Raw genomic sequence first — 23,992 nt, 5'->3', positions numbered from 1 at the left:
TGTACCACATCTTTTTAATCCAGTCATCTACTTTTGGGCATTTGAGCTGCTTCCATGTTTTTCCAATTGTAAATAAAGCAGCAATAAACATGGGGTGCAGGTATCTTTTTGAATCAGTGGTTTTGTGTCTTTTAGGTAGATATCTAGGAGTGGGATTGCTGGGTCATAGGGAAGCTCCTTTTCCATAGTGGTTGTACTAGTTTGCATTCCCACCACAAAATGCAGTACATTCTTAAGACACAACATCCAATAGGTTGTGCTTGTAAATGATTCTTTCATGAAAAAAAAAAGAATTAAAATGTCTTAATATGTAGGACTTGTTTTTTTAGGGAAAAAGACCTTGAAGAAGCTCTGGAAGCAGGAGGTTGTGATCTTGAAACTCTGAGAAATATCATTCAAGGAAGACCACTGCCTGTTTATCTGAGGGCCAAAGTTTGGAAGGTAACAAGTCATTAAAATAAATAAAATCTAATCACTTAAGGTTGGTGTTTAGTAACTTATTTTCAGTTATTTTGGTGATAGAAAAGTTATGACAAATCTAAGAAAATTATCAAACATAACAACTTTACTATATATGTGCTTCTGTGGTGTTGGTATATTTAATAATTGATATTTTGAAAGGCCATGTTTTCCTTGGAGTTACTAGAAGCAATTTTTTGAGGCCTGCTTAGTGAGATAGTGAATAAATAGCAAAATAGGCTCTTTAAGTGCAGGAATGGTGTTAGTTATGTTTAAAAAATGGGGTAGGGAATATAGGTCTTTGTGTGTTAGAATTTCAGGTTTTCCTTTGCTTTACTTCACTCCAGTTTCTCTCCAGTGCATGTGTGCTGTCACTTTTTAATTTTAAAATTAAGGGTTTCTTATGATTATAAAAGAAATGTTTATCTTGTGAAAACATATAAGCAAGAGATAAGGTGAAAAAAATGTCTATTATCTGTCACTTATCGGTAAAATACACAATAATGTCTTTTACCATCTACATTATATATAAACATTATGTAATAAAAATGGAATTATAAATGTACATAGCCTTCTGTATGTTTTATTATAGGAATTTAAACACACAAAAGTAAAGAGATTTGATAATGAGCATGGGTACATGAGGATATACCCATCACTTAATTTTAACTATCAACATTGGGCCCATCTTGCTTAATTAGTATTCACCTACTGGATTATTTTAAAGGAAGCCCTTTGCAGCACACTAAAAAATTTCAGTATGAAAATATGAAAGATAAAAGCTTTTAAAATAGCCTTAATACCATTAAACTTAAAAGAACGATAATTCCTTAAATGAGTCTTTACATTTCTAAAAAGGTAGGGGAGCTCCTGCTCTCATTTATAAGGTGCTAATTCTTTGCCTCCTGAAAGCTTCACATCCAAATACTATCATGGTGGGGGTTAAGTTTTAGTAATAATGAAAATGGGGAGGGAGGAAGCAGGTTTAATCTATAGAATTGATATTTACTTGAAATAAATTTACTGATGTAATTCTGTCGGTTTTTGGTGTAATTCATTCTGTCTAGTGGATTGACATGAAGTAAAATTTAATATAGGAAGATGTAAAATAATTATGTTACTTCATTGTGATATTACTAAAGAAGGGCTTAGCTCTGGTATATAAATCTGTTACTTTGTCATCTTTGAAATCTACATTATTTTTCCTATATTCAGACCTTTCTATTACTACAGCATCTTTTCCAAGAATGAGATATGAAGCTAGTTGCTTTTTTAATCTTTCTTCCAGATTGCACTAAATGTTGCAGGAAAAGGCGATAGTTTGGCATCATGGGATGGTGTTTTAGATTTGCCAGAACAGAATGTTATTCACAAAGATTGTTTAGAATTTATTGGTAAGTTTAATAATTGTTTTCAAATAGTGAGCATTTTTGAGTAGAGAATAACTGTTTAGTAGATTCATCCTGTTTTGATGTGGGATAAGGTGAATTTGTAAAATACTGATAGATTTTGAACTTTTCAAATTCTTAGAAAATGATTTCTAGTATTTAAAGAGAGCCCAGCTTTCAGTGTTTCTTTTGCACTAGATTTTAAATTCTTCAGATACATTTACAATTTTGTTGCAATTTGTAAATTGTTATCTGTATAATGAAACATCTATATGATAGTACACAGTCCTTAAAGAAGTCTGTTCTAAAGGTCAGAAGTCATTCACTACTATAGAAAAACTATTATAAGGCATGGATGAATAGGTTTTCAATAATTTCACAAGGGTTTTTCAAGATTAAATGAATTTAGTTGTCTTTTCATTTCTTTCCATCATATTTTAGATAAGTTATTGAACTAAATAGGCTTTTATGTACTAATAACAGCAGAAACATTACTACTGGTATGGAGAAAAAGAAAGGAATTGGATAGTATAAAATGAATCCCTTTCCTTCCCCTTGCCAATGTTATAAGTGGCAACAGACTTCCTTGGTGTACATGACAATCTATTGTTTAAAAAACACTGTTTTGTTTTCGGAAACATGCGTTAATGTTTGCCTTTCCTTCCCCTTTACTTTAGATTATCCATTTTTATATTTAGCATATATATTATTATTCACAAAAATTGTCTAGAGTTAATTGGTATTATCACATTATGAAATACTGAATGATTATAAGGAAAACTGTACTTTAATGTAGTTTTACTTTGCATATGTCATTTTCTAAACATGCTAACATTGTATAGTGTATGTTTGTGAATTCATGTCCAATAACTGAGCTTCTGACAGGCCCTTGCTAATTTTATTTTGACATTTATTTTCTAGGCCACCTTTCAGTGCCAGAAGAAAAAGCAGCAGAATTACGTTTGGATATTGAATCTGTAATTACCTTTTATTGTAAATCACGTAATATAAAATATAGCACATCTCTTAGCTGGATACATCTACTAAAACCATTGGTGCATCTTCAACTGTCACGCAGTGATTTATACAACTGCTTTTATGCTATCATGAATAAGTACATTCCCAGGTAAGATGGAACTTCGATATAATTTAAAGATAGTTTTAAAAATGGTTACAAGTCTAGTTTGCTTCAAACTAAAATTTAAAGTTGCTTTACTTTGGTGATAAAGTTAAAGGTTCATCATTTCCAGGGTTGCCTGAATCATAATTATTACTTGAGTTTATTTTGTGGTTACAAACATTTTTAAAAGGATTCTTTTTAGGAATTTATGCTCCTAGAGTCTGTATATGTAGCCTAACTCTTTGGGTGGCATCGTATTTTAATTTCTTACCTATGTGATAAAAATGGCATTACAGTGTCTAAGTGAGAGGTAAAGTTTTTGAAATGCTACCTTAAATGAAGTATTGACATAACAACTTAGCATGTAATCTTTGAAATACAGGCTGGTATTCCACATCAGACAAGTAATTGGAAGTATACTGAGTATTTGGAAATTAAATATGGATTTCTATAAGAATGTATAATGGGTCAAACCTAACTTGCCCTGGAGGCGAGAGAATGCTTCGTTGGGTAATTGATACTTGAGACTAGACAGCTGTGTGTGGTTATGGAGGTGGAAGGGTAGGGAGTGGCAGGGTCAATGCTACTGAAACCAGGAAGAAATCTTGCCTGACTTTCTAAACTAAAGTCTTTGGGAAGGACACCCAGGCATCAGTGCATGTTTAGAATTTCCCACTTAATTCCAATGTGTAGTTGAGGTAGAGAAACACTATTCTGTAGCTTGTCTAGTTGATTGAATACCATCTTTACTACTTCCATTGTGATCATACACTATACGATATAAGTTCTTTGTGCATTTTCTCATGTAAACAGTTAACCACTATTAAGATTAGCATTTGTAGTTTACAGCTACAGACACTGAGGCAAATAAAGAGTAAGATTAAGTGAGCTGTCCAAGTTTATATTTTTGGTGTGTGACTGAGTCAGGATTTGATTTTAAGTTTAAAATGGACACATGTGCTTTTCTAATGTAACTCTGGTTGCTTATTAGAATGAACCTAAAAACTTTATCTCTTATTCATAGTTTTAGTAAGAGATCATTCACATATCATAAAATTCACCCTTTTAGCATTTGCAGTTTAGTGGTTTATAGTACAGTCACAGAGTTGTATGACTATAAATATAACAAACTATAGAACATGTTTGTTACCCCCTGCGCACATTAATAGACAACCTCTATTTTACCCCAGCACTCTGCCCTAGGCAGCCATTATCTACTTTTGATCTCAATGGACTTATATATTCAAGACATTTTCATATAAGTTGGATCATATAATGTGGTATTTTGTGACTATTTTCTTTTACTTAGCATAATGTTTTAAAGATTTATCTTTCATTTACATATCATCTCATTAGTTTTTTTCATGAGTAACATTTCATTGTGCATATGTAAGTACCACATTTTGCTTTTTCATTAAAAAAATTGATGAACACTTGGATTTTCACTTTTTGGTTTTTATGAATAATGCTATTATGGACATTTATGTAATGTGTTTGTGTGGACATATAATTTCATTCCTCTTATCTGTATCTGGGAGTGAAAATAGCTAAATTCTGTGATAACTATTTAGCCTTTTGATGATTTACCAGACTTTTCTACAGCAAGTTACCATTTTACATTTTTATGAACAGTGAGAGAATCCCAGTTTCTCCACATATTTATTAATTTTTTTTAAAGATTTATTTATTTATGCATACAAGAACTTAGGTACAGGCTACAGATGTGTGATGGGGATGGGTGAGAGGATTTAACAGAGATGGGGTGGAGAACAGAACAGGCAGATTGACTGATACACATTGCTGAGGGGAGCAGCAGGTGAGATGGGAGAGATCTGCTGTGCCTTGTGGGCCACTTCCTTGACCATTGATTGAACTGTAGTGCAGTGGCTACGGACAGCTTCATTATCGTGCGTTAACCCCTTGTACCACCAGGGAGTGCCCTTTTCATACCTTCACCAATTTTTTTTTTTTTATAGTTAGACTAATTAGTGTAAAGTATTATTTTGTTTACAATTTTTATTTGGATTTCCCTGACAACTAATGATGTTTAACATTTTTCATGTGCTTAATGACAGTTTATATCTCTATGGAGAAATGTCTGTTCACCAAAGAACTTTTGATACATACTAGTCTTTGAAATTTTAAGTATAAATAGAGATGAGGTAGATTTTAGGCATAAATACTTTTAAAAAAATTCTCAGATTATTTTAATGTATGCCAGAATGGAGAACCTCTGCTACCTTGATTCCTTAGCCCTTCATGTAAGGAAAATAGACCAGAGATGCTAAGATAGGGCTTAGGTTATAATAGAGCTGAAATTGAAATTTATAAACTAGGCCTCCCAAATGCTGTTGTATTCTGACTTTTTTTTTTTAAATCTATTTTTACATTGTTCTTCATTTTGTGCCTTTTCCATCACGGTTGTAATCCCCATGAACTTCTCACCACCAGTTTACCTATGTGCCATCACCAGTTCCATTCACCTTTCCTACTTCATTTTACTATTCCTGTTCCACCCCGATAAAATGTCTCCGGTATATAGTTGTTTGTTGTTTTTAGTTTTTTTTTATTTATTAGAATTGCTTCCCCCCCCCCCACTCTGACCCCAGCTCCATCCATGTTGCTGCAGAAGACATGAGTTTATCTTTTTTTATCGCTGTGTAACATTCCATTGTGTATATGTACCACATCTTTTTAATCCAGTCATCTTCTTTTGGGCATTTGGGTTCACCATATTTTTACTATTGTAAATAGAGTAACAATAAACATGGGGGTGCAGGTTTCCTTTTGAATCAGTGTTTTTGTGTCCTTTGGGTAGGCATGTAGGAGTGGGTTTGCTCTCATGGAAGCTCCATTTTTAGCAGTTTGAAAAACTCCAAACAACTTTCAATAGTGGTTGTACTAGCTTGCATTCCCACCAACATTGCAGGAGAGTTCCTTTTTCTCTACATCCTTATCAACATTTGTTGTTGCTAGTTTTTAAATGTGCCATTCTCAGGTCCTCCCTGCTAGTGCAAGGGGTTAGGATGCAGCACTGCAAGCTAGCTACAGCCGCTTCAGTGCAAGTTTGATCCCTGGCCTGGAGGTGATCCACATGGCACAACAGACCTCTCCTGTCTCGCCCACTGTTCTCCTCAGCACTGTACTTCGTCGATCTGCCTGTTCTGCTCCCACTCTGCCTCTGGTGAATCCTCTCACCACTCCTGCACCTCTGGCCTGTACCCCAAGTTCTGTATACATAAATCAATAAATCTTAAAAAAAAAAAAAGTGCCATTCTCACTGGTGTGAGGTGGTATCTAACTTACATTTTAAAATCTTTTAGTTGAACAGAACTAGGAATAGCAAGGGATGTGATATTCCAACTTTCAAGAGAATGTTGGCAGTGTTACTTAGTAGTAGAAGGCTGGAATTTCACACTGAGTCATGAACAGTATCTTTTCATGCGTTTATAGTTATTTTTGAGTTCCATGTATAACAGTACTAGAAGGTCAGTATTAATCCCCAGAATAGTACACAGCCCCAAAAAATGCGGCCTAAAGCACTTAATTTTAATGTGCCTTATCAAGATTTATGTATAACCTAGGTGTAGTTCTGTCGAGCACAGAACCTTTCACTGGAGGACGTCTTACAGTAGGAAGTGTACTAAATGAATGGATGCTTTTGCATTGACTGATTACCTGAGATCCCATGTTTTTTGAAAGTGACACCACAAACTCAGCAATTATTCTCACAATTTATACCTGCTCTACTCATTGCCTATTTCTGTGTTTTTGCCTTAGCACATTATTTCCTTGCATTTTTAAAGTAGATAAGATATTCAGACTAAGGATAAGAAGTAATCTTGCCAATATGAATCAAGTTCTATTTCTGGACACCTGACTTACCAAACGAGGGGTTTTTCATTAATTCTTATATCTGAAGCATTTACCTAATTTCAGTCCATTTACAGTTTGCTATTTTAGAGATTGTCCACTACCAAAATACTGCTTGCTGGAATATCAAATGAAATATATGGAAGGCTAGTATGACATAATGGTTTAATGCCCAGTTTCTGTGTATAATTCTTAGCTTCATCACATGATAGCTGTGTGACCTTGAGTAGACTACTTGATCACAATTCAGTCTTAGTTTTTGTATCTGAAAATAGGAATGATAATAATAGTGTCCATTTCATAGGTTTGCTTATAAAGTTGAAATGAGATAACTTTGTGAAGTGTCTGGAACATGGAATTTCCTCTGAATAAATACAGACTTTTATGATGATTTTCTGTACTTTGAGACACAAAGGAACCAGGCAAGAAGTAGGAAAAATTATTTAGTAAGGTTAGTGTTTGACACCTTCTGGAGTTCACTCTGAACACTTGATATCTGGGTCACTTAAACAGCTTCTAAGACTCTGGGTTCCCTACAGGATTCTCCTACTCTCTGAAAGTATAAGTTCCTTTTTAGTATATTTTGGTAAGTTATGTTTTTAGTCTGAAAATGTTGTCACCATTAATTTATTAATTCCATTAATAAAAATTATTGAAGAGACCAGCTACTTCTACAAATTTTCTCTCAAAAAAGATGTATTAAAGGTGTTAGCAAGATTTATCCTTGCATGGTTATATCAGGTACTTATGAATGCTGTGGTGTTCAAGTGTTATGGTGGGGAGGAGAGAAGGTAGTTTTGTGGGGGTATTGGTTACTAATATGAACTATTAATGCAAGAAACCTTTCTTCTCTTGTTTTCTAGGGATTGTTTGCTGAAAGGGAGACCATTTCATCTTTTCCGGTTACTCATCCAGTACCATGAGCCTGAGCTTTGTTCTTTTCTTGATACAAAGAAAATTACTCCAGACTCCTATGCACTCAACTGGGTAATAAAGTGAAAGTAGGAACACTTAATGAAAAATAGATTTCTATAAACTATAGGAGTTAGGCTGTTTCCCCTAAATTATAGACCATCACTTTTTAAACCAAAGGAATAAAGTTATTGGCACTTCAGAAATGCCTTTAAAAAATTATTTATTTGTGCATACAGAACTGGGGTACAGGCTAGAGATGCAGGGGCAATAAGAGGATTCACCAGAGACAGAGCGGGAAACAGAACAGGCAATATGATGAGTACACTGCTGAGGAGAGCAGCAGGTAAGACAGGAGACATCTGCTGCACCACATGGATCACCTCCCTGCCCAGCGTTTGAATTTGCCTAAGCAACTGCAGCTAGTTTTGTAGTGCTGCACTTTAACCCATTGTGCCACCAGGGAGAGCCCAGAAATACTCTTTTCAAAATGTTAGTTGAGGGCCCTCCCTGGTGGTGCAGTGGGTTAAAGCACAGCACGGAGAAGCTAAAGCCACTTCCGCATGAGTTCGATTCCTGCCTGCCCCGGAGGTGACCACATGGCGTGGCAGACCTCTCCTGACCTGCCCGCTGCTCCCCTCAGCAGTGTACTTCGTCGACCTGCCTGTTCTGTTCCCCACTCTGTCTCTGGTGAAGCCTCTCACCACCCTGCGCCTCTGGCCTGTCCCCCACTTATGTATGTACAAATAAATAAATCTTTAAAAAAAAAAAGTTAGTTGAGCTTATTGAATATAAAACTTAGCCTTAGTTTTATAAATATATGTCACATATTTACCTATCTGTGTGATTAAATTGTTGATGGTCATATAATAACTGAGACCCTTCCGTGACTTAAGATTATCAAATGATTTATACAGAAATACATAAAGTACATCTAAGTGCTCTGTCATTCTTTGTTTACGTTTTCATTGGAAAGTTTTATTATTCTGGGTCAGTGGTTCTCAAACCTTTTGGTCTCAGGACCTCTTGCAACCAACATTTATTGAAGATCCATAGTTGGTATGGATTATGTTAATTAGAAATTAATGATCAGAAATTTAAAATATTCTTTATTCATTTAGAAGTAATATATCCTTTGTATGTGAACATAAATAACCTATATTTTAAATGAAAAATAGCTGTATTTCCTAAAAGAATTAGTGAGAATTATGGTATTATTTTATATTTTTGTAAATCTCCTATGTTTGACTAGTAAATCTCTGATGATACTATATATCATGTAGCTTTTGGAAAATCCTGTTTTCTAATTGTGAGAGAATGAGTATGGCAAATCAGATAAAGCCTAAATATTGTTATGAAAATACTTGTGACATTACGGACTTCCCTATTTATTAATAGGAAATTACGAATTCTTATGAACTTTTGTGGATCTCAGAATTGCTCTTCTAGGTTAACTTGAATAACTGTCTGAAACAGTGATTGTATGCTAGAAGAGTATATATTTAAAAATTAAACATTCCTAGATCTTGTCTAACTATTCTTCAGAAAGAATCCCATTTCTACAAATCATTAGCTATGTGATTTAAGATACAATCTCTGTACTTCACTTTCTTCTATGTAAAATGGGAATTTATGGTGCCTATTTTAGAGGATGATGGGATTACTTCTATTTCAAGAATTCTGGGTTAATCCTTGGTGTTGGTAGCAAATTTTGATTTAGTTCTAAAACGACTGGTTTTTCTTTAGTAGGTTCCCCAAAAAGTTTGTTCCTTCTACTAGTATCTGTTAGAAATTAGTCTTTTTTGTTCAAGTCTTAAGGTGAAACAATTAAAACTAATTTCTGAGCCTTGAGAACCCATACCCATGAGCATTGCAATGTCAGCTTTAGTTAACTAAGTGTCTTTAATGATGTTTTTGAATTGTTAGTTGTATTTTTATCTTGCAATCTATGTTTGTAATGGCAATTTTTAAGACAACAAAAATATTAATAATAGCATTACAGACTTTAAAAAAAACTCTGTGGCCAAATATGATGGCATTTTCATGGGGCTGTGGATTCTTAGGATTTATTCTAGTCTGACCACCATCATTTGATAGCTCTGTGAGCTTGTGAAGGCTCTTTTAACACAAGTTCATATCCTTACCTGTTAAATAGGAAGGAAGAGATTTACTTTGAAGATCTGTTGTAAGGATACTTAAAATGAGAAACATCTTAATAAGCGATATATTACAGTATTTTAGTACCTGGCACAAAATATGTATTATATATACTTATTAGCTCCCTAGTCATTTAAAATGTTTTAAATTTATCCCTGTAGGTGGAAGTGTTTTTGTATCTAGTAAAAATTGAATGATCAAAATACATTGTTAAATTCATGCAATTTAAAACACAAGTGAACACTAAAAAAAATTTATACATTTACAGCTCAAACTTGAAGTAGAACAGCTTAGATTTCCCAAAACGTATTGAGGGGTATGCATGTTGGCTATCTATTTCAAAGGATGAACAAGTAAACTCTGGAAGTAATTCTTATTTATATTTTCATTAAAGTTTTATTAGATATACTTCACTTAAATTACTAGTTTGATCCTCACAGTTACCTTGTAAGTTAAGTACTAGTGTAACGATTATGCTAGTTACCTCTGTGAGTAGTTATACTATGACTTTAGATATTCTAGATTAATTATTTCTCTTTTCACAACAGTGGTAGAAGATGGGCAGTAGTGTTTTTTTTTTTTTTTAACAGAAGAAGAAATGGAAGCTTTAGAGGTTAAGTAACATGCCCTTAGTCACACAGCTAGTAAGTAGCGTCACTGTGCTTTGAATCCACGTGTTCTGCATTTAGCTTACATATGCTAACATTAAGGTCCATATTACATACCAGGTGTTGCAGGTGATTTAATATAATGTTATTCTTGTATTTTTAGAGTACTTTTATAAGAACAAATTATTTCCAATAGTTTGTCTCTCATTTCATTTCCTTTTTACAGCTTGGAAGTCTTTTTGCATGTTACTGCCCCATTGAAGTCACTCAGGCAATATGGGATGGATATCTACAACAAGCAGATCCATTTTTTATTTATTTCTTAATGTTAATAATTCTTGTTAATTCAAAGTAAGTATTAGGTTGCTTAGATTTTTCTCCTCTCTATTCTCAGAGTTCTCTGGTAATATTTAACTTAAATTAATTGGATTCTCTTTTGCAGAGAAGTTATTTTGGCTCAGGAGTCTGACAGTAAAGAAGATGTTATCCGTAAGTATTACTCAGTATAGAGAAAACATTTAAAGTCACTTAATTTTTTAAAATTCACTTTTCCTTATTTATGAATTTAGAAGATTAGTCCAAAAGAATGCTGAGGTTCCTTCAGGGTTTATGTGTTCTCTAGTTAAAATCCTTAAAGATAGTTTTTCTGAGTTTCCATACTCATGCATACCTTCATGTTTTTTTAAACTTTCTTTTCCATATACTGTTTCTCTGGTTTCATTCATCAGATAAAACATGTTCGTTCCTCTTGCTTTCTCTGGTCCTTCTTCCTTAATTTACCGTTCAGTACTCAGCTATCATGGTATCTCCATTGTGCAACCTTGGTTCTCTTTTTGGGTTTTCTACCCTCCAGCATCTATACAAACTTAGTTACTTCCTTTCTCAACACAAGGCAAATTTCCTTAAGTCAGAAAATATTGGTAATTTATTTTTTTTTTGCAGAGGCCCTTGTACTTAATTGTATTTGTTAAATAAGTCACAGTACTCTGAACAAGGCTCGTGAGTTTGATTTGCTTATCTGACACAGTCATTCACTTACTGCAGAATTGCATTGGCAGTTCCTTTGGGAAATTCCCATCAACCTGCATAGTTTTAAAGATACTGCTATTGAAGGTGCGGAGAAGGCATTCGACAAAGTTCAAAACCCATTTATGTTTAAGGCCCTTGAAATCCTCGGAATAGAAGGAACGTACCTTAACATGATAAAAGCCATGACAAACCACAGCCAATGTTATCCTCAATGGAGAAAAGCTGAAAGCCTGTCCTTTCAGATCAGGAACAAGACAAGGGTGTCCACTATCGCCACTGCTCTTCAGCATAACATTGGAAGTTCTAGCCAGAGCAATAAGACAGGAAAAAGACACACAAGGAATCAAAATAGGGAAAGAAGAAATAATTTGCAGACGATATGTTAATTTACGTGGAAAACCCTAAAAATCCCACAGACAAACTAATCAAAGCCATCAACCGGTTTAGCAAGGTAGCAGGAAATAAAATCAATACACAAAAGTCAGAGGCCTTTCTGTACACAAAACCAATCAGAAGAAGCAGGGAAAAAAAAAAAATCCCCTTTTCAATTAAAACAAAAAGAATAAAATACCTGGGAATCAACCTAACAAAAGAGGTAAAAGACCTATACAAAGAAAATTACAAAACACTGCTAAAAGAAGACACCATGAAAGACATCCCTTGTTCATGGGTGGGGAGAATTAATATCATCAAAATGGCCATCCTACCAAAAGTGATATACAGATTTAATGCCATTCTAATAAAAGTCTCAATGACATTCTTCAAAGAAATAGAAAAAAATATTGATGAAGTTCATATGGAACAACAAAAGACCCTGAATAGTCAAAACTGTCATGACTAAGAAGAAAGAGAATGGAGGCATTACATTCCCAAACTTCAAACTATACTACAAAGCCATAATAATCAAAACTGCATGGTATGGGAACAAGAACAGACATACTGACCAGTGGATTTGGATAGAAAACCCAGATATAAACCACAGGTTTATAGGCAGCTAATCTTTGATAAAGGAGAAAAGAAGATACAGTGGTACAAAGAAAGTTGTTCAGCAAGTGGTGCTGGGAAAACTGGAAAGCTAAAAGCAAAAAAATGAAACTAGATCACTGCCTCACAAAAATCAACTCAAAGTGGATTAAAGACCTAGACATAAGAATGGAAACCATAAAATTTCTGGAAACAAAGATGGGCCAAACACTACACAACATACAATTCAGCGACACTTTTAAAGATACAACACCCAATGCAACAATAGTGAAGGCAAGGATAAATAGATGGAACTACATCAAGTTAAAGAGCTTCTGTGCAGCAAAACAGGCTTTACAAAAAAGACATCCCATTGATTGGGAAAAAATTTTCGCACAAAAAACTAGTGATAAAGAATTGATCACATGGCTATACATAGAACTGATGAAAATAAACAGCCCCATCAAAAATGGGCAGAAGAGCTAAAAAGACACTTCTCCAAAGAGGAAATACAGATGGTCAACAAGCATGTGAAAAAATGTTCAACATCTCTTGTAATAAGGGAGATGCAAATTAAAACCACAATGGGATATACCACCTCACCCCAGTGAGAGTGGCACATCTTCAAACAACTAGCAACAACAAATGTTGGCGAGGGACATGGAGAAAAAGGAACTCTCCTGCACTGCTGGTAGGAATGCAAACGAGTGCAACCTCTATGGAAACATTTTTGGAAGTTCCTCAAACTGCTAAACATAGAGCTTCCATATGACCCAGCAATCCCACTCCCAGGTATCTACCCAGAAGACACAAAAACACTGATTAAAAAAGATAGCTGCACCCCCATGTTTATTGCTGCTTTATTTACCATTGGAAAAACATGGAAACAGCCCAAATGCCCAAAAGTAGATGACTGGATTAAAAAGATGTGGTACATATACACAATGGAATATTACTCAGCAACCAAAAAAAAAAAGAAAAAACAACACATGCCTTTTGCAGCAACATGGATGAAGCAGGAAAAGATCATGCTTAGTGAAATAAGTCAGAAAGAAAAGGAAAAATACCGGATGGTTTCACTCATAGCACGAGTATAATGGACCAGGCGAGAAAATAATAATAATAATGAACAGCTATATACCAGAGACATTTTAAAGGGGTGAAGTGGGGAATGGGATCAAAAACGGTGGGGGGGGGGGAAGGAAATGCACTGGACTTTAGTGATGACACAGGGGTGATTTGGTGATGGGAAGCTCACAGGGATTACAATTGAGATGAAAAAATGCACAAAATGATGTAAAAATAAACTATTATATATATTTTTAAAAAGATATTGCCATCGAGATTCCATTTATACAGTTTTTTTATGTGATGATATTTTAACCTTAATACATAAATAATATTTATTATTCTGAGCTAATGATTATAAAAATGTATTTAATCCTATTTCAGAGTTCTTGGAAAATACACCCTCCAGTTTGAATCTAGAAGATATAGAAGACCTTTTCTCTCTGGCACAGTATTATTGCAGTAAAACACCAGCTTCCTTTAGGAAGGTATAAGACAAGAAATGATCAGCTATTAAGACTTTTACTTTTGTACATTATTCTGTGGTTTATGCTGTATGTATTTCAGTTGAATACTCTAGGTTTTTAATCTTTCTGTCTTTATGTGTTAGTTTTGTGTGATTTTTACTGTACATATTCTCCATAGTGGAGAAATACACACATTAAAAAAATGTAAACAGGGCCCTCCCTGGTGGCACAGCGGGTTAAAGCACTGCACTAAGAAGCTAAAGCCACTTCCACATGAGTTCGATTCCCGCCTGCCCCGGAGGTGACCACATGGTGTGGCAGACCTCTCCTGACCCACCCGCTGCTCCCCTCAGCAGTGTACTTCGTCGATCTGCCTGTTCTGCTCCCCACTCTGTCTCTGGTGAAGCCTCTCACCCTCCGCATCTCTGGCCTGTACCCCAGTTCTGTACGAATAAATAAATAAATCTTTAAAAAAAAAAATGTAAACAAATCTCAATGAGAAAATTGAGGTATTTCTTAAATGCTTTCTTTTTTTTTTAAGATTTTATTTCTATTTTTGAGTAGAAGAAATGGGGTGTAGACCAGAGGTATTGGTGGTGAGAGGTTTCACCAGAGAGTGGGGAGCATAGCAGGTGGATTTATTGAAATAAATTGCTGAAGGAGAGCAGTGGGTGACATAGGAGAGATCTGCTGCTGCATATTAGCTCCCTGGCCAGGAATTGAACTCAGACCATAGTGTTGATATAACACTGAGACTTAATCCCTGAGTTACCAGGGAGGCTCTTAAATGCTTTCTTGACTTAAAAAATTGTGTTACAAAAATTGAATGAGGATGTATAGTTATGTCTTCTTTATCTTTCAGCTTTTCACAACTTGATGTGAAGCAGAGCTGTCTTGTACACAAAAAGGGCTATTTAACTCTGTAGAGACTAGAACCTTTCTCAAACCAGACACATTGCTTTCGTGAGAAAAGCCTGAGTGGTGTGAGTGCCTAGAAAGTGAAACTCATAAAAGCAAACACTAACAGTGAAGGGAGTCATAGAAGTATCATCTCTCTCTCGATCTCTTCTATTCTTCCCTGGCCCTCCCCCGAATCTCTCATCTGTTTAGTTTCCTATAGGATAAAAGCAAACACTGCATAATTCAATACTGTTAAAAAATGTTTTCATGCATGACTTGTATGACTCTTTCCTTCACTTCCACCACCACTTGATTCTTTGGACCTTCCCACCTTCCTCTTAGTTCCAGAAACTTCACTATTTTATTAGTGTCTATTGTATTTTGCTTTGTCTGATTGTCTGCTACCTAAACACCCAGTATTTGTTTTGTCATTGTGATTTTTTTCCTAACACATAGTTCCCTGAAACTTCTATTTTCCTGTAAATGGCAACATTTCATCTTTCTTTATGACAGAATGACAGAATAGTGCACTGTTCTATATCATATCTTTTTGATCTAATCCTCTATCAGTGGTCACTTGGGTTATTTCATGTCCTAGCTATTGTACATGGTAGTGTACAATTAATTGATGGTTTCATGTTCTTTGGATGGCTGTCTGAGATTGGGATTACTGGGTCATACAGTATTTCCACTTTTAGTTTTTTAAGGTAAATCCAGGCCACTACCTAAATGGCTGCATCAGCGTATGTTTTCACCAACAGATTTACAGGGTTCCTCTTTCTCTACATCGCCAACACTTGTTGGGGGTCTTTTAATATATGCCATTCTCACTGTTGTCAGATGATCTCTCATTGTGGTTTTGACGTGCATCTCATTAAAAATGATGTTGAACATTTTTCCATGTATTTCTTGTCATTCTGGATATCCTTTTTGGCAAATTATCTGTTCAGATCTGCTACCCACTTATTAATCAGGATTTTTTAAATTATTAAGTTGACTATATTTTATATAACCTAGATATTAAGCCATGTCAGTTGTGTAATATGTGAGTGTTTTCTCCTATTTGGTAAGATGTGTTTTTAATCTACCTATATTTTCTTTTTCTCTGTAAATGCTTTTAATTTGAGGTGATCCTAATTGTTTATTTTTGCTTTTGTTTCCCTTGCCATAGGGATTGAGTCTCCAGAAGTATCATTCAGGGTTCATTATCATTCATGTTGTGAAATCTATAGCTAACATTTTCTTCTATATGTCTTATTGTTGCAGGTCTTATAGTAAGTCTTTAATCCATGCAGTAGAGAGTGATCCAGCTTCTTTCATTTACATGTGTGGTCTTTCAGTTTTCCCAGCACTGTTTGTTAAAGAGACTACCCATTGTATGGTTTTGGCTCGTTTTTCTTGAATTATATACTAATATATTAATGGACCTATTTTTATCACTGTGGATTGTAATTTTGTTCCACTGTTACTGTTTTATTTAATTGAGGTATCAGTTTTGTTTCTTTTTTCGTTTTCTTTATATTCCACTAATAAGTATGTGGTATTTGCCCTTCACCTTCAGTCTTATTTCACTTAGAATAATCCCCTGAAGGTCTACTTATATTATCATAAATGACAGGATTTCATTTTTTTTTTTAAAGATTTATTTATTTATTCATACAGAACTGGGGTACAGGTCAGAGATGCGGAGGGTGAGAAGATTCACCAGAGACAGAGTGGGGAGCAGAACAGGCAGATCGACAAAGTACACTGCTGAGAGGAGCAGCGGGCGGGTCAGGAGAGGTCTGCCTCGCCATGTGGATCACCTCCGGGGCAGGCAGGAATTGAACTCATGCAGAAATGGTTTAAGCTTCTTTGTTTGTGTTGTGCTTTAACCCGCTGCGCCACCAGGGAGGGCCCGATTTCATTATTTTTAATGGCTGAGTAGCATTCTATTTTGTATATATACCACATCTGTATTCTTCTGTTATTATGTAGATTGTGCTGCAGTGACTATAGGGGGACATATGTCTTTCCAAGTTACATGTCATTTTCTTTGCAAGTGTTATTTTCTTTGGATGAAAGTGTAGAGTTGGGCTTACTGAACCATATGATAGTTCTATTTTAATTTTTTGATGAACCTCCTTATTGTTTTCCATAATCGCTATACCAGTTTATATTTCCACAGCAGTGGAGAAGGATTTCTTTTTCTCCACCTCCTCACCAATAATTATTTTTTCTTAACTTTCTGATAAGTCTTTCTGATTGGAGTGAGATTCTATCTTGGTACTCTACCATTTGATGAATATTAACTTATGTGTTATTTCTTCTACCTTAATCGTAATGGCTATCTGTTTTATCTGATGTATGTTTTATCTGATGTATGTATAGCTTTTCCTGACTTTTTTCCTTTTGATTGCCATTTGCTTGTCTTTAAGTTTATGCTTGTCATTGGTTATAAGAGGAGTTTTCTGTATATAGGAAGTTGGAGTTGGACTGTGTTTTGAAACTTTGTTTTGATTTTTGGTGTTTTGAAACTCACCACTCTATACCTTTTAATTGGTGAATTCAGGCTATTTACTTCTTGTGAGATTATTGAAACAAATACTGAGATTCCAATATTTAAAAAAAATTGATTTTGTCTTTTTACTTGTGATATCTTAATGTTTTTTTAAAGTACTGTTTCCTTTGTCTTATGTGCTATTTCTATTGATTTTTAAATGAAGTTTCTGTTGAGATTAGTGTATGGTGGACTATTTAAATGGCCCATGAAATCGTTTGATCTCCAACTTGTCCTGATTGGCCACATAATTTGGCTTGTTGTTATAGTAGCCCCTTTAGTATTTCCTTTCATTTCTTTTTTTAGCATTTTTCTTTTCTGTGAAATTCCTAACCCATCCTCTTCTGTCCTGAATGATAGCCTTGCAGGATAAAATATTCTGAACTGGAAATTTAGATTTTTGAATCTCTCTTGTCATTTCCTTCTTGCCTATAAAGTTTCTACTGGAAAGTCTACAAAATGGTCTATAATTATTTTCTCATAAATTACTCTTCTTTCTCTCAATGCTTCTAATATTCTGCCTGGTCATTGGCTTTCAGTACTTTAATTATAATGTATCTTAAAATGTCTAGGTGGTATTATTTAGTTTGGATCTCTTTGGGGCCCTCTTTCCAAGAGTCAGATGATTTTCTGCAATTATTTTCTTATATAAATTTTATCATATTTTTCTCTTGAGATCTCCATGATACAGATATGATTTCCCTTTAGTTGATCCCAAAGAGCACTTATATTCTATTTGTTTTTTTCTCTGTATTTTTCTGTTTGTGTTCTCTGCCCCTGTGGTTTCAAGCTTGTGAATTCTCTTCATTATTTACATGTGTCTACTATTGAGACCCTCTATTGTATTTTGTAAATCAAATGTACCATTTTTTAGGCTAACAGGTTTATTTGTGACTTGTGCCCATAAGAGAATTACTATCTTTTTTTTTTTTTTACTATCTTTTTTTTAAAGGTATTCCACCAAAATAATTGCTAGGTGGTGAATCATCATGTCACTGAAACATCAAAATGAGGTTAAATTTTGTACAGTGTAGTGTGTTTAGAAGGCAGGTAAGGGAGACTTTTAACATTTCCTTCAAATTTAATGAGTTAAAGAAAGATGTTTCTAGGAACTAATTGCTATTACTTTAATAATTGCATTATTGGCTCCAAACACTGTTGAGAAAGTCAAACCACTGGAATGTTGTTTAGGGAATGGATGGGGAAAAAAGTCTTTACTCTTCAGTCTTTTAAGAAAATCAGTTGTTTTCCCCAGAATATAATAAATAATCTACATTTAGGCCAGGTGTTAGATCATTTTATAATGAAATGCACACCACATTTTGTTTATTTAAAATATGAGAAGTTATGAGTAATAATTTTTGAAATTTAGTATTATCTATGAGTAATAGTGTAGAAAATAAATAAATAGTGTAGAAAATAATAGTGTAGAAAATAAATGCCTTTGCTTCATTTGTATGAACTCTAAGAAGGACATAAAGGTTTTTGCCTATAATATTTATGCTGCTATAATATTAAATTTTAAAAATGATATTCCTCAAAAGTAGTATACAATTATTTTACCTTTTATAATGACCTAATAAAATTACTTTTGGGAAGATACTTCTATTTTTTCTTAATAATGTTTTTAAATTTTTCTCTTCAAACAGGATAATCACCACCTATTTGGTAGTACTTTGTTAGGAATTAAGGATGATGATGCAGATCTGAGTCAGGCTCTTTGTCTGGCTATCTCAGTGTCAGAGATCCTTCAAGCAAATCAACTGCAAGGGGTAAGGAAAATCAGAGGACTATCTCTTAAATGCATGGAACCAACATTTCCCATTTGTTGATTTCTTGCAAAATTAATTTACTACAACAGTGTAACTGTTTTGCTTTGAGTGATAAATGTGTTAAATTTTCTGTCCAAATGGTCATTTAAAGCTGTCAGCTGTATGTTACATTTGCTCTCAACAATTATTTTGATACCAGTTCTTGATGTTAAAAATCTTTTCTCAATTTGACAAGGCAACTGAATGTTCCATCCTATAAAGTACTGAAAAGATTAAATTTAACATTTAATAGTTAGATTCTGAGTAAATTATACATGCTGTACTGCCATAAAACATACAACAAAGGAGAGTGAAGAAATATGCCATTTCTGTCTATTATCTTTATAGAAATCAAGAGAGTCAATTTAACTAGTGGTGTTTTTCAAAATATATTCTTTATCAGTAGTAGTGGTACAGTTAATGATGGGTATGTGTTTTTGGAAGGCAGGTATATTTTCAAGGTACAGGAAAAAGTGAACATAGAAAGATAAGTGTTTCACTATAGATTTTTCTCAGCTGCTTGTTTATCTGAATTGGTTTTCAGAATTTTCAAAAAACTAGTTTTCTGATCAGAAATATTATGTGAAGTCATATAATTCAGAGACCCATGAGAATTTCATCAGTTTATAGACACCTCTCATCCACAAAAGACATTTCTGGTGTGAATTAAATTATTGATAAGTTTGTGAAGTTATTTGTAGAGATAAGAATTGTGACTAGATTTGTTTGTAATTATAGTTTTTTAAAAGTCATTTGATATGATATACTTAGAAATTTTTAATTCTAGTAAGGTTTTATACCTCAAACTGATATTCCACTTTTACATATTATAAGACTTTCCATTCAGAAACAGCATGTACAGAATGTTTTAACTATTTTAAATGATTCAAATTATTTAATATCTTCAGGTTTCTGTTCCTGTACTGATTGGGCCCTCCCTCTTGGTCAGTTGTTATTATATTGTGTAAAATATAACCCTCATGGCAAATTACAGTATGCTAAGTGCTGTTTCCCTTTTAGGAAGGAGTCCGATTCTTTGTGGTGGATTGTCGTCCTGCTGAACAGTATAATGCTGGACATTTATCAACTGCCTTCCACTTAGATTCAGATCTGGTTAGTATAAATACAAAGTCAAAGAAGAAATAACTTTTTTCTTTTGCCCATACCAGTTTGGGGATGTTTTTCTGTCTGTATAAGGAAGAATTCTTTACCTTTATAAGAAGTGTTGTGCTTAGATTTCCTTATCACCTAGCATGCCTTTTTTGATATCATAAAGGATAGGTGAAAGCATTGTGGCTTGTGATTGCTTACCATTATTATGTCAGTAAATTCTAAACTTGTTACTATGACCTACTTGATTTAGCAAATAGCATAGTTCCTTGCACTGAGTAAGTACTCTGTTAATACTAGCTCTTATAATTAAGAATTTTGAAAAGTTTTGCTATAAGCCTTTTATTTTTATTATGAATACTTACATACATAATAAAATCATCTAATAAGGATATTATTTGGCATATAAGTGCTCAGTTGTTAAAATTGCTATCCGAGAGTCACATTAATTGAAAGAGTGGATGAAGTAAAATAATTATTGTCAGGTATGCTTAGGACAGTGATTAGAACAAGAACTGATTTATTTAAGCTATCCTAGAGTTAGGAGAACCTCAGAGATAGGGAGGACTAAAAAGGAATAACCCCTTTTGCTGCCTATGAAATGTGCCCTTCTTATCCACTTGTATGAAAAAGTTGATGCTGAGACTGAAAAGCTTGTAGAAGAGCCTAGATGGTATTTGAGAGAAACCTCATGGGAAATGAAGGTAAAACAACCCAGAGTTTTGAGTGCTGTAGGTGAGGAGGTGATCCTAGCTTGCTTGCATCCTGAAAGTGAATTCCATGCCTTCCTCTTTTTTGATTCATCTAGGCAGCTTTAGATGGTCCTAAGTTTATGAGTAAGATTTTACTGTAATGATTCTTTAAAAAATTCAGACTTAAGTTGATTATTATTACCAGCTTGTTTAATCTTGTAGACCTTCACCATGCATTTATATATTTCTTGTTTACTATTTTTTTTTACTTGCTTTTTCACTTAACAGTTCACTGGATGAAGGGCTTTCCATTTAAATACATTCTTTTTTAAGGCTATGTAGTGGTTCACTGTATAAATATACCATAATTAATTGCCTAGTTGATGTACATTTTGGTTGTTTTCAGTTTTCTTATAATAAAAAAAAATGCTACAGTAAATATCCTTACATATACTTTGTGATCTTGTTGAAATACTTCTATAAAATATATTCCTAGAGCCCTTCTGTATGGCACAGGGGCTAAAGACATCACTATCAAGCTATTGCCAGCCACTGTAGCACAAATTTTATCCCCGCTGGCCAGGGAGCTAACCCACATGGCACAGCAGACTTTCCTGTTTTGCCCATTGCTCCCCTCAGCAGTGCAGTGCATTTCAGTCAGTACGCCTGTCCTGCTCCCCACTCTGTCTCTCGTGAATCCTCTCATCCTAGCCCTGCACCTCTATAAAAAACAAAATCTTTAAATTAGACTCCTAAAAGTTGAGTTGAGGAAATGTGGATCATATAAAATGTTACAGAGACTATCATACTGTTCTTTGAAAAGGCTGGATTTTACAACTACAAATGAGAATATTGTCTCGCACCATCAGAATTAGTGGATTTTCCCAATATTTTTCATTTCACAGGAATGGTAAGTTAAAAACAGTGGTAATTATTAATGTGTTGAACCAATATCTTTTGTCAAATGTTCTATCGATTTTTTTTAACTGTTCTTTATTGGTTTATCTACTTTCTATTGGATTTTTACTGTGCCTTTTTTGTAGTATTCTCTGCATAATTTACTCTTTCTGTGAATTTTCAAATTTTGTTCTAATGTATTAGTTACATTTAGACAATTTCTTTTATCCTGGAAATTTTATTTGTGTGCTCTTTTCCTTTTGTTTACTTGGTGGCTGTTTATATATTGATTTTTTTTTTTCCTGGAAAGACACTTCAAATTTTAAAAATGTATGTGTAAGCAGGTCTTGTCATACTTTTAAATTTTTTTAAAATTTTCTAGATGTTGCAGAATCCATCTGAGTTTGCACAGTCAGTAAAATCTTTGCTGGAAGCACAGAAGCAGTCCATAGAGTCTGGCTCTATTGCTGGTGGAGAGCACCTGTGTTTTATGGGTAGTGGCAGAGAGGAAGAAGACATGTATATGAACATGGTCCTGGCACATTTTTTACAGGTATTTTGACAAACTATTTCATTTTGCTTGGTTATTATTATCACCTTTAAGAAATGCACATAGATAAATTTGTGCTGTAATTATTTTGTCATATTTAAATTTTTTCTTTATAATTTACTAGTTTTATGTCTTGCCAAGAAACTTCTTCTTCAGATTTTGTGATATGCTTTTATAGTTTCTTTTTAAGCCTTGAATCATGTAGTATTTACTTAAAATTTTTTAAAATTTAAGTAGCAATGCATTGTAACATTATATAGATTTCAAATGTGCATCATTACATTCATTACATGGAATTTATGTAGGCATGAAATACATTTTTTTTTTCTCATGTAGTTCACCAACTGTGCTATTAATTTGAAATGCACTTTTTTCAGTGCTGCACTCCTGGGTGCATTAAGATCTACTTCTAGATTATTCTGTTGTATAGATTTTTGTCTATTCATGCCTTAGTTCTTTTTATAATAGCTCTGTGGTTAATTTAATTTCCTTACTTTGAAATTGAGTAACTACATATGTGTATCATACTTAGTTATGAAACGTTTTTATGTTTTATTCAACCTGTCTCTCTGCCATCTATACAAAACCTCCCTCAGTTCTTTCTTTATAAAAATAGTTATCTAGGGGGCCTTTCCTTGGTGGCACACTATAAAATGAAGCTAGCTGCAGGTACGTTGGCATGAGTTCAATCACCGGCCAGGGAGGTGACCCTCGTAGTGCAGAACACTTCTTTCTTGTCCACTGCTCCCCTCAGCAGTATACTTCGTCACTGTGCTTGTTCTGCTCCCTATTCTGTGAATCTTCTCCCCACCCCTGCACCTCTGTCCTGTACCAGAGGTGAGTCTCAGCGTGGTCAAGTTAATGTCAGATACTGTGTCAGAGTTCTCTTCCCAGACACATGGCACAGCAGACGTCGCCTGTCTTTCAGACTGCTGTTCCCCTCATTGTATTTCTTCTGCTTCCCGTTCTGTCTCTGGTGAATCCTCTCACCCCTACACCTCTGGTCTACACCCCAGTTCTTGCATGCATGCATAAATAAAATAAAAAAATTTTAAATAAGTTATTAGTTCCGTATTTCTAGGTAGTTCACACCCTAACTCTCCCTGATTTTATATGACCCTGAACTGTGTAATCAGCGAGAATAAGCATGGTATTGCACAAGCCACTCATTTGGTTCTATTTCGATTCATGTTATAGTTTATTGGGAATGTAGTTTGAGAAAATTAGTGTAACTAAGGACAGAAATCCTGGAAAGGCAAAAATCAAAAGATTAATATTTGGGGGAGTAATTGTTTTTACATGTTATGAAAGGAAAAACTTCAGAAATTTATGCAGGAGAGCAAAAGTAGGGACTCATTTAATTTAAAAACTGAATTGACTTATTCTTTAAAAAAAATAGTATAGGCCCTCCCTGGTGGCGCAGCTGGTTAAAGCACAGCACTAAGAAGC

At 34.3% G+C, this 23,992-nt stretch overlaps 1 protein-coding gene across 2 annotated transcripts in view; it reads left to right on the top strand.

The window, feature by feature from the left end:
* Window positions 1-23,992, top strand: part of TBC1D23 (TBC1 domain family, member 23) — a 52,109-nt gene that overhangs the window by 9,989 nt on the left and 18,128 nt on the right. For both annotated transcript variants that reach the window (XM_004675253.1, XM_004675252.2), the window contains exons 2-11: window positions 330-441; window positions 1,748-1,853; window positions 2,769-2,973; window positions 7,704-7,827; window positions 10,744-10,868; window positions 10,960-11,006; window positions 13,962-14,065; window positions 19,133-19,255; window positions 20,315-20,407; window positions 22,376-22,546. In XM_004675253.1, the coding sequence (XP_004675310.1) occupies window positions 330-441; window positions 1,748-1,853; window positions 2,769-2,973; window positions 7,704-7,827; window positions 10,744-10,868; window positions 10,960-11,006; window positions 13,962-14,065; window positions 19,133-19,255; window positions 20,315-20,407; window positions 22,376-22,546 (1,210 nt within the window). The remainder of the gene's footprint in view (window positions 1-329; window positions 442-1,747; window positions 1,854-2,768; window positions 2,974-7,703; window positions 7,828-10,743; window positions 10,869-10,959; window positions 11,007-13,961; window positions 14,066-19,132; window positions 19,256-20,314; window positions 20,408-22,375; window positions 22,547-23,992) is intronic.

Source organism: Condylura cristata, unplaced genomic scaffold, assembly GCF_000260355.1.
Source record: "Condylura cristata isolate star-nosed mole 26May11 unplaced genomic scaffold, ConCri1.0 scaffold00003, whole genome shotgun sequence".
Taxonomy (NCBI): Eukaryota; Metazoa; Chordata; class Mammalia; order Eulipotyphla; family Talpidae; genus Condylura; species Condylura cristata.
Note: the sequence above shows the minus strand (reverse complement) of the source record. Positions and strands in the feature narration are given on the sequence as shown.